At 41.5% G+C, this 18817-nt stretch overlaps 1 protein-coding gene across 3 annotated transcripts in view; it reads right to left on the reverse strand.

Annotated features, from left to right (window-relative positions):
- CACNG8 (calcium voltage-gated channel auxiliary subunit gamma 8) overlaps positions 1-18817 on the reverse strand; it is an 83040-nt gene that overhangs the window by 12853 nt on the left and 51370 nt on the right. For 2 of the 3 annotated variants that reach the window (XM_078650934.1, XM_078650932.1), the window contains exon 2: positions 16843-16926. In XM_078650934.1, the coding sequence (XP_078507060.1) occupies positions 16843-16926 (84 nt within the window). The remainder of the gene's footprint in view (positions 1-16842; positions 16927-18817) is intronic. The other variant, XM_078650933.1, reaches the window with a different exon arrangement.

The following is an 18817-nucleotide window of genomic DNA, read 5'->3' on the forward strand; positions in this document are numbered from 1 at the left end:
TGGGCACAGCGAGCTTGCAATCTATCAGGTGCTAACGTATCTCTGTAAAGCAATTACTCAAGTTGTGCTCCCGCAGAATAAAATTATATAGCCCATCTTAAGCCTTTCACCCAACCATCCAGTGCCTTGTTAGATAAAGCCACAAAATCCGCCTAAGACTATTGTGACTGCTTCTGGCTATCCTTAAACATCAGGTTGTACTTTGATGAGGTTAAACCCGATTTGCAGATAAGAGCCTTCTTCATGCAGGCATGTCTAACCTGGTCAGCTGCATCTAGGGCCCATAGTGTATCCCTCCCTACAATAAGCATGTGCTACCACAGCCTAACACCCCAATCTCCCTTGTGCATATGCAGGGCCATCTCATATGCTTAGCCGCTGCGCTGCATCGGACATTCCCTGACACATGCGCAGTTTGGACGGCCGCTGGTCGCCCTCCGCACACGCCCACCATGATGCATGGATAAGGTTAAAGCCACTAATCATTGTCACCTTCCCCCAACACATACCGAGGCATCAGCTCTTTTGGGATGTGGACCCTTTGTTTACATTTCCTAGGCTGCCACCATCATCACTGGACTCAAAGGCCCCCCAGGGTCTAAAGTAAATTTTGCACTCTGTCCTCTCATGGGGCAGCAGAGCCTCCTTCTCGTCTATGGTCAATGTAATCTTCTTCTCTTCAGCATCCAAGGTCAGTGTTTTGCCCTTAAAGGCAAGTGAGCCAGTTGCAACTTCAAGTCCCTATCCACCTGTCTGTGCACATGCTCTGATGGGGATAAACTATGGGAGAATTAACGTGCTCCTAATGGGTCATTAGTTGCATCCTTGCAGACACACAATCACCCCTCAATAACAAATGAGGGTTCTGAACACAGTATTCCTTCAATATTTCTTCATGTTTTATTTCACAAACTATCAATGTTTTTACGTTTAGCTTTCATTTGTTCCATTCATTAGCTGATTTCACTGTTATACATGCGGCATATATTGCGTCAACATCCAATGCATTTCGGGCATATATGACTGCCCTTCATCAGGGTATAATACTAAAGAAAATTCAAAAAATGAAAATAATCCACATATAAACTATTTATCAGCAAATTATTCGTACAAGCGACTTTTGTAACTTCGTGTTCAATGTTAAAGTGTGATACTAGAGTGTAAATATCCTGCATCTCACCGCACGACCACTATTCATCCCGTGGAGTCCATAAAATCCTTCTAAGTATCGAGTTTATAAGGTGTGCACACTATAAAAATTATTAGTGTATTTTACATTCGAACCCTTATAACCTTATAACCTGTGGGAGTAACTTACAAAATTCAAAAAAACTCACATGCCGGTGTCACCGCGTATAGCGAGAACTCTTCTAAGAAAAAACGGGGGAAACCAAATTGTAACACCTATACTCATGCGAATTATCGCATTCAGATTTTTCCAAAAAATCTAATCTCCAACAACAAACAAACTGACCTGTTCTTAACTCACACCAAAGTTTCTTCGAAGTCCCAAAGGTTCCAGCTTGTTTGGACTATCAGTTTGCTTTCAAAAATAATCTCATTTGCCTTCTCATTGGCCATGAGACCGATCATGTGACCAAAAAACGAGCTAAACAACATACTCATGCACTAAATAGTTTCCCTCCAGGGGTCTCCCACTGTCTGTTACAAAACAGAATTCCATAAAGTTTCACCTTCTGGTACATGAAATAACGCTAAAAAAAATTAGCTAATTCAAAAAATTATAACTGCTCCTCCCAATGCAGATAGGGGGCGCGAACCCTCAATAGCAAAAAAACTGACTCCAACGTCTGATGTCCTATGTGTAGAGCTATCTAGTGTGTCTGGTTGAAAGTGCCTATTATCTAAAGCTATCCACAAGTCTAACCATGACATTCAATATACAAATATATAGTTCATACAAAGTAAAATTGCACAAGAGTCATCCATTTGATCAAGGAGCATTAAAGTCTTTATAGGTAACATGATAGTTCTGTGCGATCATTGAGACCATTAGGTTTTTGGGTAGATAATTTCTGAATCCAATGGTTTTCTTGCTGTAACATATATTTAGTATTGTCTCTCCCTTCTTTTTTCTCCACAATCTCCAGAATCATGAATTTCAATTGCATTATATATATTGTGTTTTTCCTCTATGAAATGTGTAGCAACTGAGGACTTCATGTTTTTCGTACGTATATTGGATTTATGTTCCGTGAGTCTTATTCTCATACGTCTTTTGGTTTTCCCAATATACAATTTTCCACAGGGACATTTTAGAGCATAGATGACATTTGCTGTTTCACATGTGGCATTGACTTTGAGTTTTATCTCATGGCCTTTCATAGGGTGATTGATCTTGTTACCCTTGATGATGCTATTACAATTTCCACAGTTCAAACATGCTTTTGTGCCTTTATATACCTCAGCCTTCGGTGGTTTGTTTTTCAATATTTCTCCCAAATTACGGGCTCTAGTGTAAGCAAACAAAGGTGGTTTTTCGAAAATTCCATTAAAATCTGTTTCCAAGTTCAGTATTGCCCAATTCTTTATGATAATTTTCTGAAACGATCACTATGTGTGGAAAATTTAGAAACTGCCACTATTCTTGATTTATCCGTTTTAGTTTTTGTTTGGAGTAATTCTCTTCTTTGCATTGTGCTCACCCGTTCTCTAGATTCATCAATGATGTTATCCGGGTAACCTCTGTTCGAAAATCTTGTGGCCATCTCATCAATTCTACGTTTTAGTGTAATTTCATTGGAAACAATTCTTTTTACTCTCGCCATTTTGAGAGAACGGAAGATGTTTTTTGAGGCTTAGCTGATGAAAACTAAGGTAATGAAGCATATTATTCCTGTCAGTACTTTTCCTGAAAATATCAGTCTCAAAACCTTTATCTGTAATTGTTACTTTTACATACAAAAAGGTTACTTGTGTGTCTGAAATGTCCCAGGTTAATTGTATGCGGTCATCCCTTTAATTGAACTCTGTAAGTTCCTCCTGCAGTTTTTCTTTTATATTTTTCCAAACGATGAATATATCGTCAATATACCTCACGAGTAGTTTCAGATTATCCTGCCACTCAGTTTTTTTCAATATGTGTGTCTCCTCATAATCCTGCATGAAAATATTGGCATATACCGGTTCCGCCGGATTTCCCATGGCCGTACCCACCAGTTGCTGGTACCATTCATCTTTGTAACGGAAGTAGCTCTGGTACAGAGTGAATAACATCAATTCCATGAGGAATGTCTGGAATGGAAGTTCTAGGTTGGTGTTCATTAGTGCTTTTTCAACTGCCTCTATACCTAGTAAATGAGGTATCGATGTATAAAGTGAACGGACGTCAGCTGTGCATAGGATCAGTTTTTCTCCAGGTTCCATTGTACATGATTCCAATTTCAATAAAAAATCCGTAGTGTCTTTGACATACGTCTTCATACCCTTAACGGTCGGCTGCAGATACGTGTCCAGTAGCTGCCCTATCGGCTCATGCAAGCTCCCACAAGTTGAAACAATCGGTCGAAGGGGAGGATCCCAGAGGTTTTTATGGATCTTAGGTATCATATAGAATACCGGACTTTTGGTATTAGTTTTAATCAAAAAATTCTTCGTCTTGTCGTTGATGATACCCATTTCGTAGGCTTTGTCAACGATATTCCTCAACACTCCCATGTACTCCATTGTAGGATTATAATCCAATCTCATGTACGTGTTGGTATCCATTATGTGTTCTCTGACTTTATCCTCATACATTGTGGTGTTCATGATCACTAGGGCGCCGCCCTTGTCTGCCTTAGTGCAAGTTATCTCAGTCTTGGCTGCCAGTTTTCTTAAAGTGTCTATATCCTTTTGGGTGATGTTCTTCTTACTCTGTTTCCCAAATTAGGAGCACGTTAATTTGAATCCTTTTAGGCGTCATAGGGCATTCGGACGCCACTTGTGGAGCACCTTTAAATCAACTTTAAATCTGTGATAAAGGAACGACGAAGGGAATCTGTGCACCTGCCTCAATTCTAAGATAAACTATGGGAGGACATAATGCTCTCAGCCCTGGACAATGCAGGTAATGCTCCTGCTTCGAGAATATTCCCCGGGCACTGGGGCTACCTCAATGCAGCCTCATTTTCCTCTCACACTTCATCCTTATTGTCCTCTGAGGTGGACTGTTACTGACTGATTTCCTCCAGGCTCCTCTTTCTTAGACTACTTGTCAAATTAATTGTTCATTGCTTGCATATGATCATCATCTCTGCCATGTCTCCTTGTTAGCCACATCCACCTCCATCGGACACATGCATCATTGGTTTTTGCATTTGCAAACGGTGCGAATCGCAAAAATCGGCCGTTTGCGAATGCAAAAACCATTTTTGGGATGCATCATTTTTTTCCCCGCAATTTAAGAAATCGCAATTTTTAGCGATTTCTTAAATTGCTATAGCATTTAAGAAATCGCAAATTTTGCGATTTCTTAAATGCTATGCCTGATTTTTTTAAAATTGCGAATTTGCAATTAGGAAGGGGAAAATTACATGAAGTCAACCTTCATGGTAATTTGCGAAAAGTTTTAAAAATTCAGAAAAGTGCAGTTTTGAAACTTCTATTTTACACACACACATGCCCTTGGGACATGTGTGTGAGTAAAATGTACTTACGTGACATTTCAGGGGTGCAGGGGGGATCCTTTGGACCCCCCCTGCACCCTTGAAATTGCATTCTCATTTTGCGATTCCTTAATTGCGAATTCGCAAAATGAGAATGCCTTGCCATTGATTCCTATGGGCCTTTAGGCCCATAGGAATCAATGTAATGCGATTCCTTAATTGCGATTCACAATTAAGTAATCGCAAATACAGAAAATTAAGGAATCGTTAAAACTTTTGAAATTTCTTGATGCATAGGAATTTGCGAATCCTAAATTGAGATTCCTTAATTTTCGCAATTTAGGAATCGCAAATTCCTACAATGATGCATGTGGGTGCAAGTTCCCAAAAGCTTAAGGTTCAAACATTAAGTGTAAGAATGAATTGAGGACAAAATCAAAAAAGGACCCAATTAAAACTGAAAGCCAATTAAAAACAAAAAAGTCAATCTTTGCAATGAATTTTGACAGGGTTTTTTTTATTTCAACTCAAAGTGCTGCGTAGTCTGTGTAGATGGCTACACACTTGGATATTGTATAAACTGACCTTTGAAAAGGGTAATAAAATTGGAACTTCTATAGGCTGACATTAAGGGTTACAAGATTAGATTGTTTGCAGGCTGATTTTAAAGCATGCTAGATGATTGGGTTTCCTATAAGCTGACAGAATATTCATTCTTGAATCCTTCTTCTTATCGGCTCGCATGTGAAGAAGTATGCAAGGCTGATTTCGAAGAAATGTAAGATTGGGTCTCATATATGCTAACCTGTGAAGAAGTTTCCAAGATTGGATTTTCTGCAGAATGACTGTGAAGCATGCTACAAGATTGGATCTCCTGTAGGCCGACATGTGAAGAGGAATACAAGATTGGATCTCCTAGAGGTTTGTCTGTGAAGAGTGGTACAAAATTGGATCTCCTATTGGCTGATCTGTGGAGAGGGCTACCATATTGACTGCCATATGTGCTGGTCTGTAAAGAGGGCTACAAAAATTGATCTCCTATTAGCTGTTTTTTGAGGAGGGCTACAAAAGTGCTATCAATGCCAGGAATACCCCGGAGGAACTGTAGAATGTTGTACCATGCACATGACACTATAGGTAAGGAAATACACAAGAGGCCAGAGCCTTGTCACACACCCAAAGTGGAGAAAGAGGATTTGGTAAAAAGATGTCAAAAACTCCTAAAATTGAAGACACTGTGGTCCAGAAGAGGGTCCAAAAAGGATCTAAAATCAGTCTGGCTTTATTTCCATTTAGAAAGACTGGAGCAGTTAACATAAGAAACAAGAACTAAATAAGAGTATCAGTGAGTTCATCTCATGGACAGCACTCTATCTCAGCTGGTCTGTAGAGTCTCCTCAAAGTGTTATCAAGTTCTGGCTCCTGAGTCCTGAGCCTCAGTACTCCCTAAGGTTTGAAGGAGCTGTTGGGAAGTGAGGGCCCAAACAGGTGAGAAGCTTCTTTTGAATTCAGAGCAACAATTCAACCGAGTAGAAAGCTTTTAGGCTCGACTTTGAGAACACCCTCTATGCTGGGGTCAACAAAAAACTCATGAAAAGGCGGTAGACCATTTACAACTTGGCGGCCAAAATCACTCTCTACCTCCCACGCTCCACTGGCTCCCCATTCACAAATGAGCACAATTCAAACTCCTCACTGACACTTTGAAGGCACTAAATAATGCTGGCCCAGCATACAGCAGCATCTACTTTCATAAACCTTCCAGACACCTCTGCTCATCTGGTATCCTATTTGTACAAATTCCACGTATGCAGAAAACTAGGTCTGGTGGTACAGCCTTCACCTACACCCCTGCTATAGCATGGAATGACCGGCCTCTATACATAAGAGCCTCCTCCCCACTTCTTGATTTTCTCAAAAAGCCAAAGACTTGGCTTTTCAAGTAGTCCCACTAGGCCCTAGGTATGCCTGCACTCACATCTGCTCAGCACCAGGATACCCCTAGGGTGTTAGTGTGGTCTACAAATCTACATAACATAACATTTTTTTTGGCCCACCATGCCATCTCATATTAGGCCCAGCTGTATGCAAATCAGCCCTAATGCTGCTCCAATAGGAGTTTCGCTGGAACTGCCAAGTCAGGTCTACTTTGAACTGGAACAAGGTATTATATAAAGCAATTAAATAAACTTAGTAAAATGAAAAAAAATACCTGCCATAAATTTTGCCTGACTAAACTGCCATAAATGTTTTTCAATTACATTGTATTAAATTGTTTTTATATATAAGTAGAGTAGCTCTGCTGATACAAATACAACTAACTATGCCACAGGAGGTACAAAGAGTCACTTTAAGAGGCTAATCATTAACGCCTTAACCGCGGCAGCAATTCTGCCGCAGTGCGGGCCTTCTAAAGGGTGGGCGGGGCTGACACGGCCAACGGCCGTTCGCAGCACCAGGGAGGGATTGCTCCCGTCGGCCGTTGGAAAGGAGATCTATAAATGAGTGTGTTTGAGGATATAGAAAACCCATCATAGTAAAGAAAGAATTGACGAATGAAAATATTAGAGTGCAGTAAAAAAAAGCAGCCAGGCTCTAAGCCACACATGAGTTTGTGAGGAAAGCTGTTTATTATATGGTGTGGTTGTGTGACCTCACTGTGCAATAAACTCACTGTCCATTCAGATTTGTTTCAAAACCCTTAGCTCAACCCTGGGTAACTGAGAAAACACATGAAAAGCATTAAGAAGTACCAAAACAATTGACTAAGAAACAATACTCAATAAAAATCTTACACCAATTTACAAAATAGACTATACCTCTATCTTTTAATAGACACCTCAATGTCAAAAATCCACCAGAGGGTTGTACGGCATTACAATGTGGGCTTTTACCCCGCATGCCATTACAACGCAGTTTTAACAACGCAAGTAAATACAACGACTTGCGTTGGGGGGCACTGGATAGTGGAATAGTTTAATTTTCTTTTCCAACTCCAGCCCACGTTGACTGTAGGGAAGGTGTTCGATAGAAAATTAAACTATTCCCTATCCTACAGCGCCCTCCAGCGCAAGTCGTTGTAATGACTTGTGTTGTAATAGCAGCGTTGTAATAGCAGTGCGGGTAATGCCCGCGTTTTTATGGATGTTTCCCCCACCAGAGTGTTCTGGAGATATGAATCTTTCACCCAGAGCAATAACTCATGGTAATAGACCATGCTTGTGGTCAATTGTGCAAACTTTGGAACACATTTCATAAAGTTGAAACTACTGCTCCCACCTGCTTTAGGCAGCCAACTCCAGCAGGGACTAAGTCACGAGTCAAAGAGACTTAGATGACTAGTTACCTCATAGTCAAAGCAGTCTCCAGTCCAGTTCCAGGCTCTATCGTTGAACAGCTATAAACTTTAATGGCTCACCAAAGAAAATTTCTTCTGATTTTGTGGCCCTGTCGCTGTAACAGGAAGTCAGCTAAATGACTCATGGAGTCACTTCTGTATGTGGATTGGAGATGACTTTTCCTTGAAAAGGGAACCACAGGCACAGTCCTCTCTTTGCTAGTGCAAGAAGCAGCAGATGCAGTCCAGTTTTGGTGCAGTCGTTTTTCATCTCCTCTTCAGTACAGACATGAACTGAGGTCTGAGCGCCATTTTTATGCCCACTATGAGCTAATAGGGGATGGGGTGGCTAGATAGCCATTCGGGCAACTAGGTTCCTCACACTTGATGACAACTTCCTATGAAAAGGTTCCTCTAGCTATCCCAGGGTGCACCTTTATGCCACCCTCAACATGGTAGAACTCAACTTTAAGTGTGTGGATCTACCTACCCCATCCCAGGGGTGTGGTTACCTGGGGGCTACACGCCTACTTGATAACAGGTTTGGCAACATCCTCTCCCTCTATGGCCAGAATACTAGCTTGTCTGCAAAAACAAAAGAGTAGCCTCTGTGTGTGACTATCATTTTCCCTCTGAAGCTCCCCTTTTGGGCTCACAGGAGGAGGTCACACACCTTGTTTTGGCAGATCATTTGTGTTCCTTCCTGAGAGTCATTCAGGTATCTCCCCAGGAAGGCAGAAGGCTGTCTCGAGGACAGCAACTTGTGTGCAACTGTAAACAGTCACTAGAAAGCTTAAGGCAACAAAGTGACAACTTTGTGAAAGAATTACAATAAATTTGACTTGAGCAACAAGTCGTGTTTAATGTAACGATTATTTTGATACCTTGAATTACCATATCTGGTTGTCCCATTCAGGCGTTAGCACAGTAGGGTAATCTACATTCCAGGTTTTAATTCGAGATGAATTTAAGGGGAGACGATCGCTGATGCAAAAAACAAATGGTTACTTCACTGGGCTTACTGATGCCAGTGCTTTATTTGTAAATAAATGAGTGCAGGGCTCAAACATATTTCTTTGGAGTGCACCACTAGTGCCATGACTGCCGATGCTGCCGAATGCCAAGTCTGCCTAGTTTAGATTCTACCTTTTTTGATCTTGCAGACTATTTTCATCTCCAATGTATCCATTTGTCATCGTTCTTCTATCTTTTCCTCTTCTTTTTGTCTTTTTCCTCATCCATCTTCTGTTTTATTCTGTCTTGTTGTGGGTTAATGTCTGATGATGAAAACTAAGTCCCAATTAACAAACATGAGTGTTGTTGCCCATCCCCTGCAAACACTACCACAAATCAAGCACCGCCAATGATGACCTTAACTTGTAACGAAATTGTAATTGTAATTGCATTTATATAGCGCTTACTACCCCTGACGAGCCGTTGAAGAGCTTTTCTGCTAATAGCACACGACTGCGGAACCCAAAAAGGATTAGTCATACATTATTAGTATAGAGAAATATGAAATTAAATTGAACAATGGATATGTGATTCTGTTAGTAGGATAGTGGAGGTAATTTCTTCAAGTTTTTGGGATCTGACACTATGGTCTCCTTTGCCTTGTCCAGTATGTTTTTTGGAGTCTTGAGTTGCCATGGACCTCCTGTGTTTTTTACAGGTTGCAGTCAAACTCTGGTTAGTATCCTGCAGGTGCCACCACAGGCTTTGATCACAGATGCCATATTAGCCACCAGCCTTGATAAGCATTAGGGAGCTGGAAGCACAAGACATAGAGTGTGAAGCCTTTACCAGCATTAAACTTACTAAGGTAAAGTATCTGCAGATGTTGGAGAGGTTAATTTCATATTAGAAACAAAGGGCCTGATTCACAGAACTAACTTAAGACAAAATAATAAACTTACTACTTTTGGTATTCACAGAAGGCATTTAGTAGTTGTAAAGTTAGGATTTTGTCTTAAGTCTGTCTTAAGTCTGTCCTAAGTTTGTCTTAAGTCTGTCTGAAGTCTGTCTTAATACTGTCTTAAGTCAAACTTAAGACAAAATCCTAACTTTACTACTACTAAATGCCTTCTGTGAATACCAAAAGTAGTAGGACAGACTTAAGACAGACTTAAGACAAATGTAGGACAGACTTAAGACAGACTTAAGACAAACTTAGGACAGCCTTGAGACAGACTTAAGACAAACTTAGGACTTAAGACAGACTTAAGACAGACTTAAGACAAAATCCTAACTTTACTACTACTAAATGCCTACTGTGAATACCAAAAGTAGTAAGTTTAGAATTTTGTCTTAAGTTAGTTCTGTGAATCGGGCCCAATGTACCTTTTTCCTGACCTGTTAAGAAGTCATTGCTTTTAAAGCTGGCATATATGAAGACACCTGTAGATTTATCTAGAATAGGATACATTTGCCAAAAGAGAACAGGGCATGCATCTGTTCATTAAACTATATTTCTTAATGTTTAATGGAGTGGATGACTTAGCCATCAAAGGCCCTGGTTACCAGTTCTGCTGAATAGGGTGAGGTATTTACCTCATCTTCCAAGTTCCGTTATTGAGGCATGTCATAAAGAATCAGTTTTTAACACACTAAGGTTAACATTTTTTGCTTTTTTTCCTCGTCTTTTACCCAGATACATTTTATCAGGTTGACCTGCCAGAGTTTATCAGGGGAAATTTTTGATTGAGTGATAGTTATCACAAAACGTGAAATTCTAATTTCTTGGCAAACTCCTGTCTGTAAAGGGATTGGAATTTAGCCATGAATTTCTAATGAGGGCCAAAACCTGCTGTCCCACTTATCTTGCTTTCTCATTTTACATCTTATGCAGATTATCTCCAACAGGGGTCCCATGACTGAGGAATACAAGCGATGGGGGGAGCTCCATTCACAGATGCTGTGGAGGTCCTCTTTACTGAAAACGATTCTACTTTGGAAGCCGGGCTTCCATGAGATCTGGATTTTACCAGATTGAGTACTGGCTATTCTGCCCTACTGAATGACTTTACAGCATAATCTAAAGTAGGACAGCAGCACCATGCCAGGGGCTTGGCTGCACTTCAAAGCCAAACTCTCACCCCTGCTGTCTTCTACCTACCAAGGAATGATAAGTCATGAATAGTCATGCAAATATTATGTTATATAGATCAGACCCAAATGATGGCCACTTTGAATTCAGTACGGCTGGATTCATGCCAGATTTATATTAATTTACAGTACATGGACAGACAGTGAATATAGTGTATTTAAATGGAAGTGATTTACTTAGTTATTGGCCATTCTGTAATCCTGCGTGGATCTGGTTCTCTGTACCTATATTGGAGATGCTTACTGTACAGATGGAACGCCTTACAGAAAATAATACACTTCATATGTAAGTACTTGAAGTACTGTACTCGAAGTACAGAATATAATACAATTCATATGTAAGTACTTGAATGAATGTACTGGAAGTACAGAATACAATACAATTGATATTTCGGTACTTGAAGTACTTTACTGGAAGTACAGAATATAATACAATTCATATGTTGGTACTTGGAGTACAGAATATAATACAATTCATATGCAAGTACTTGAAGTACATTACTGGAAGTACAGAATATAATACAATTCATATGTAAGTACTTGAAATACTGTACTGGAAATACAGAATATAATACAATTAATATGTAAGTACTTGAAGTACTGTACCTGAAGTACAGAATATAAAACAATTCATATGGAAGTACTTGAATTACTGGACTGGAATTACAGAATAAAATACAAATCACATGTATGTACTTGAAGTACAGATTATAATACAATTCATGTGTAAGTGCTTGAAGTTATGTTATGTTATGTTATGCTAGCATCATTTATTACGCGCACAGATGCTCCAGCAAAGGAGCGTCCTGGCGCCCGACAAGGTAGCAACACAACACAACTGGGAAAGAGTAAGGATGAATCTAAGGGAACAAAAGAGTTTTGATGGCTCGGCGAAAAGAAAGCAAATCCCTAAGAGCACGGATTTCAGGGGGAGGGAATTCCACAAAACCGCAGCACGGACTGAAAATGAGCGGCCGCCAGCCCGGCAGCGCTTGAAACGGGGAACGACCGCAAGTTCTAGGTCCGAAGATCTTAAAGCGCGGACCGGAACATAGCGGGACAGGAGATTGGAAAGAATCAAGGCAGGGGAGCCCTTAAGAATCTTATAGGCTACACAAAGAACCTTGAACTGGATCCTTTGCACAATCGGTAACCAATGCAGGGCACGCAAGGTATTGGATGTGGGACAGAATCTAGGTAAGCCCACAACCGCTCTTGCCGCTGCGTTCTGTACCCGCTGCAGGCGGGTGATTTCGGCCCGATTTAGCCCAACTAGAAGGGAGCTGGCATAATCGACCCGAGAGATCACCGTTGCCTGAACCACAAGTTGCCTAGTGGTGGCATCGAAGAATTTTAATACGGGACGTAGTCCACACAAGATGCCAAAGCAACAGGCCGCCGTGCGCTTTGTGTGGCAGACAAAGGAGAGAGTTGGGTCAAGCCACACCCCAAGGTTTTTTAACTCAGCGACCGGAGTTGGCGTAGGACCCAAATCCGAAGGCCACCACCTGTCTCCCCAGAGTTCCGTATGCTTGCCAAAGATCATAATTTCCGTCTTATTTGCGTTCAACTGGAGACAGTTGGAGGTCATCCAGCTGGCGGCCGCCCGGAGTCCGTTCTGGAATCTGGGGGAATCCACATCCGCATCCCCGCTGATCGTAACCGCTAGCTGAGTGTCATCGGCATATGACACCATGGTCATACCCCAGTGCTTGACAACCTCAGCCAGCGGTCTCACGTAAAGATTGAATAACGTGGGACTCAGCGAGGAGCCCTGCGGGACCCCAAGATCCAGAGGATGGAATTTGGACTGATGGGGCGGAACGGCCATGCAAAAAGATCGGTTGGCAAGGAAAGAGCGGAACCACTGGAGTGCAGGGCCGGTGACTCCAGCTTCCTCCAAGCGTTGCAGAAGGATCGGGTGGGAAACGGTGTCAAAGGCGGCGCTCAGATCTAATAGCACCAGCGCCGTCGTTTGACCCGCATCAAGCACGGAGCGAAGGTGCTCCACCATAAAGAGGAGGGCTGTCTCCGTGCTATGTCCCGCCCGAAAACCATTCTGCGTGCTGTCAAGGATATTAGCTCGTAGAAGATGGTCCGAGAGGGCAGAATTAACATGCGCCTCCGCAACTTTGGCTGGCCACGGGAGAAGTGAGATTGGATGGTAGTTCTCGGGTTTGCCAGCATCCAGAGTTGGTTTCTTTAGGATGGGCATAACCACCGCCTGTTTCCACTTCGCAGGGACCAGGCCGGATGCTAGCGAGGTGTTAATCAGAGAGCATATCGGCGAGAGACCATGAGATGTTAGGACTCTGAACAAAGCTGGCCGTAAAGGGTCAGCCGGAGACCCGGACTTGACCTGCTGAGCCAATTTCCCAAAGCTTTCCAGTGTTAAACTCGGAAAGGAATGTAAAACATCCAGTACTGGAGGCTTAGAAGGACTGCCAGCAGAAGGAGCGACCATGGGAAAGGCTCTATAGATGGCAAGGACAATTCATGTGTAAGCACTTGAAGTATTTTGCTGGAAATACAGAATATAATACAATTCTTATGTAAGTACTTGAAGTACTGAATATAATGTAATTCATATGTAAGTACTTGAAGTAATGCACTAGAAGTACAGAATATAATGCAATTCATATGTAAGTACTAGAAGTACAGTACTTGAAGTACAGAATACACTACCATTCATGTGTAGTACTTGAAGTATTAAACTTGAAGTACAGAATATAATACAATTCATGTGTAAGTACTTGTAGTATTGTAATTGAAGTACAGAATATAATACAATTCATATGTAAGTACTTGGAGAGAGCTCAACCAAAACAGGTCTCCTTCCACAAACTGATTTGAACGCCATAGCTATATATTGGCTATTGATGTACACCATAACTGTAGGCCTCCATTTATATGTTATAAACTTTTGAATCTCATTAAGGAGGTGAAAGCAGTAGTCCAGTCCAGAAATCGAATGGTTCAGATTCTAAGGCCTGTCTGAAGAGAATAAATATTTAAATTATAACTACAGCAATGCACAATGTGTTCTTACTGAATTTAGGGTGCACATGCATATACTTACCTCCTCTAGTTAGGCCCTACCATGTTAGTTTTATGATCGTTACCCTGGCACTTTCTATAAAACACTATTTTTTGTTGTCTCTGTTTATCTTATAACCACACTTTTGCCAAAAGTAATTGCTCGGGAATCTCCATAAGCAGCTTACAATCAGGACCCATTTGTCAAAGTAGTGTTAGATTTGTTTTATTTCAGGGGTTTTTCTTGCCGTTTACTTTTGCCTGCTGCCTGGTTGCATCCATCCAGAATGGGCAGCTCTATCTACCCCACTGACAATATCCAATGTTAAATGCCATTGTGTACTTTTCAGGTCTATTTCTCTATACTACTTCATTTTTTCAACCTACAGCTCCGGTGCAATGATTTTTGAAGTGGTGAGCAGAATTATATTTTACCAGTTGAAGTTCTAACACCAGTAATGGTTTAGCACCCTTTTGGTAGCCATGTGGGGTGGCACCAAAGGGCCACTCTCTACAGAGGCCTTAATGTAGCATCAGCCCTGCCAACATGTAGGAAGCAAAACCTGAAGGGACCTAATGTTTGGTTTCAGCTGGACTTAGAATATGAAATTCTGCACCCTACCGAACCAAGCCAAGGGGCACTTAAGTCTGTAGTGTGGGCTTTATATATAGTTAGACACACTTGGTGATTCACGTGTCATGTCTGATTGGAAGAAAACTATAGCAAATTTAGAAAAGTGCTAAAATGCTCCTGTTTAAAAGCAAGTACAAGAACACCATTACAATCAGGAGAAAGTCAGAAAACAGAACTAGTGCTTAGAAACATGAGGGTTCAAGTTCTAGACAAAATGCCCAAATGCAAATTCAAGCTGTAAAGAGAACAGTCTTTCTGGCTATTGACTAAATATGTCTGATATAAGTGTGATCCAAGGCTTAAAAATATTCTTAGTTACTTGTATATTATACATCTCTATGATATATCAGCGATATGTAGAAGCACCCAGATATCAATATATTTCGAACTTGAAAAGTAAGTTTCTATTTAAGAGGAAACCATAAACTGAGCCTTTACTGGATTGGTAGTTCACCTGCACAAAAGCAAGGAGCAACAAGTAAAGGCTGGCTCTGATTTTCCATCGTGCGCTGTCTGTAGCGCATGCGCTGCAGACAGAAACACTTCTTTCTGATTTAGATGCACAGCCAGAACGGAGCTTTGGGCTGCCTCAGTGAATCAATCCACGCCCCTTAGTGGACTGTGCCATTGTTAGGGGCAAATGTAAAGCACAACGAATGGCAACGACTTCGGGGTGTTCATATAGATTGTAGCGAGGCCCAAGTGATGCAATGTACACTGCCAAACTTGCAGGTCCTTTGTCCCTTTTAGATGTGGAGGAACTGCAGGGCTTCTGTCGGCAGACCATCAGCTGGCTCTGCTGTCAGAAGCCAATGACCCGAATGCTCGTCTGGCAATGGGTTTTATGTTTTAGTGATGCTCACCGAACTCTATTTTAGTTATTTACCTGTCTGGGATCATCATGAAATACATAGTGGTCCCAGATAAGGAAATAGCTCAATGGCCACTAGGTGCTGGAGAAAACACCTTGCATGTGATGGCCACTGTGTTTTTTGTTTTCAGGAACCAGAGTGCCAGTTTGTAAGATCATTTCCTGCAAAGAAAAAACCAAGGCACTCCATTTGGCAAAGTTCAGTACCTTTCAGGGAGATACTACACTGGCATATCACCTGAGGGCATATGCATCCCAGCTTCCCATGATGGGAATCTCTAAATGTGTGAGGCAATCCTCTGCTGCAGGTGTAAAGGCCATTGACTCCACTGACCTAGAAGGCTGGTGGGTTGTCGAAAAGGGTCTAAATAACTCATTCTGTCTCTTTGTTTTATCTTTGATGAAGATGCAAGTAACTGAGGGGCCTATAACATAGTACAAGGAGGGATGATTTCATGTCAAATTTTCTGAATAACCACTAAATGTATGAATGAGTTCTGCTGCGATTAATGGTATGAAAAGTCATATTTTATGGTTATCCCGAATATTGACATGGATCCCTCCGTGACAGTCAGAGAGCACTGCACTAACTGATTTGCTTCCATGACTTTATGGATTACTGATGTGCTCATTGTCAATTACATTTCACCTCTTTGCTATAGGTAAAGGTAGCGTACTGCTGTTGCTCTTTTAAAGAGATTTTATATTCATCTTCCAGCTTCTCTCATCATTTGTCCCAGATCCAAAAGACCATCGCTAGGTCGGAGGTCCATGGGATCACAGTTGCTTTTACGGAAGCATGGTATTATGTGACATTCATTTTCCAAGCACTGCTTGCCGTCTGTGGTAGCCCTGTAGGCGGTTGCTGGGTACGCACTCGTTACTCATACACACTTAACGTTCATATGAGCGGTAATCATTTCTCCCATTATCACTCATCTAGAGCCATTGAGCCCTTCCACAGGCACATACATCAGAGGCATTTACCACTGTCACGCATTCCTCGAGGGACCTTCTTAATGCGCGCCTCTGTTTACGCATAGGTGGGTATATTTGTCACTGTCATTACTTAGGGGGGGGACAAATAGATGTCTTTCTTATTTGCGTAAGAGATGTTCATGACTAAGAGTGGTGTTTGGGAGGAAGTTCCCTTTATGGCCATTGCTGTTTGCCTTCAGCTTTAGGGATTCAGTGAATTAAACTCATTTGGAACAACATACAACAGAGCAATCATCAGAGCAAGAGTACTTACGCAGGAGGTATTCGGCACTGTCATGATCGTAGTCTGTGTCTTCAGGGAAGTGGTTTATTTTCACACACACACCCCTCTTAAGACCTAAATATGAAAGAAACACAAACATTAGCTTCCTGGACTAATTAGCAACTGAGTTTTGATTTCTTTGAGTTCTTGACAATGAGAAGTTGGACAAAGCAGAGGGCTATTGGAGCTGCAAGGGACTTTTTGGAGAGGCATACTGCAGCTAGGCACTGCTAATGAGGGGATCTCAAGGTCTCACATGTCAGGTCTGACTAGCTGTTACAGTGATTGTTTTTATTATTTTGGGTTAAAGGTGGTGCTACTCACCAGCTTGCGCAAAATCATGGTATGGAGCTTAATAGAGGGCTCAGTTACTTCAAATTTGCTGAATAGGGTAGTTGTGTAGATCCGACTTGAAGTATGTATAGGCACAAACGTCGAAGATTGACCAACACCACAGGGCTATACTGGCCATCTAGGACTATGGGGCTGCATTCTTTGGGGGTTCGTTAACTCATCCATTTCCAAAAGTAGCCTTACAGCCCATGCAGCAGCCCATCAGCTAAATCCACCTAATCACCTAGCCAAGATGACAACAATGGATAAAGTCACAAGAAGGTAGCACTGTTTCACAAGTCACTTGCTTTTCTTGAATGAAATAGAAAAGTACCAGTGAAAGAGTGTTGCTTTTTCTACAACTTATGTCTGCACATAACTCATCGAGGGAGCATGACTCTCTGTACATGCAGATAGCTGCACCATGCCCACAAATTCAGGACTGCCAACTGCTTTGCCGCAGCAGCACTAAATTGCCGCATGACACTTGGGTATGTATTAGTGAACAGCAGGTTAGCTGGACATCACTCTCACAGTCTCACACTGTGGGCCCTACACATGATGCTGATATCTCCAAACTGGAAGCAGCTTCTGGATAGCGGAGGGTGCTTACCTTTAATGCTTTACCTTTTTTTGGTCCAACCATATTAAAGGTATATGGATTTTGTTTCAACTTGCCTTTGAGCTTTGATTTTGGATTTAGGAAATCAATATGACAACCATGAAAGTTACAATTATTTTCCCAGCATACGTGTATACACTAAACATGGTTATTTAGAAGGAATACTTCACAGTGAAAGCACCAGTTTGATGGTGAAGAGTGTGTAGAGGAATACATTCAAGAATTGATGACAATAAATTGAGTTTTAGTTTGGTGGGGTAAAGTTTCTCACACTCACCAATGACGTGTGCTCTGGTTGTCATTTTGGCTTCAGCTTTAAACTATCACCTTCCCCAAACACTACCACCACCAGCCCTTGTGAAACATGCATAGCTCAAATGTATTTAATACTGTGCACCACTGATTTAGTACCTCGAAACCTTAAACAGAAAGCATCAGGCTTTGATTAAAAATGAACGAGAGGCACAGACAACCATGCAGTGGCGGAATAGCACACATTTAAACCAGAACACCTTGCATCAATCCTGCTTTCCCCTTGACCAAATGTGGGTTGCTACGCAATTACTTTATTTACAATTCCTCCTTTACCTTCATCATCACATGAGAGCACCTCGAAATACATCAGCAAGAGGTGTGCATTGCACGAAAGCAAAACACAGTAATGTTAAACCATCTATAGTAACATGCTAGGCCCCATATAGCGGGGAACAAACAGCGGACTTTCCTCTTGGTTCACTAATAGCATCATCTTCAGGGCAGTGGGACTTGGGGCATGAATGTTTCTAAGTTCATGAATAGAATCTGCTTCTAACTTAATGATTGCTATTTAATGCAATGGTATAATTTAAAATACTAAACTGAAATTTGTTGGAAGGATCACATTACAAAGAAAGACATTGTTTTGAATTTTGCTGAGTTTTTAGCATGTATGTAGTGGGCACTCTGAGCCAAGCAACAGCGGATCCCTAGCCCCCCAAACTCCTCATGGCCAGTGATGCTCATGGCTGTTTC

The sequence above is a fragment of the Lissotriton helveticus genome, chromosome 7 (genome assembly GCF_964261635.1).
Source record: "Lissotriton helveticus chromosome 7, aLisHel1.1, whole genome shotgun sequence".
Lineage (NCBI taxonomy): Eukaryota > Metazoa > Chordata > Amphibia > Caudata > Salamandridae > Lissotriton > Lissotriton helveticus.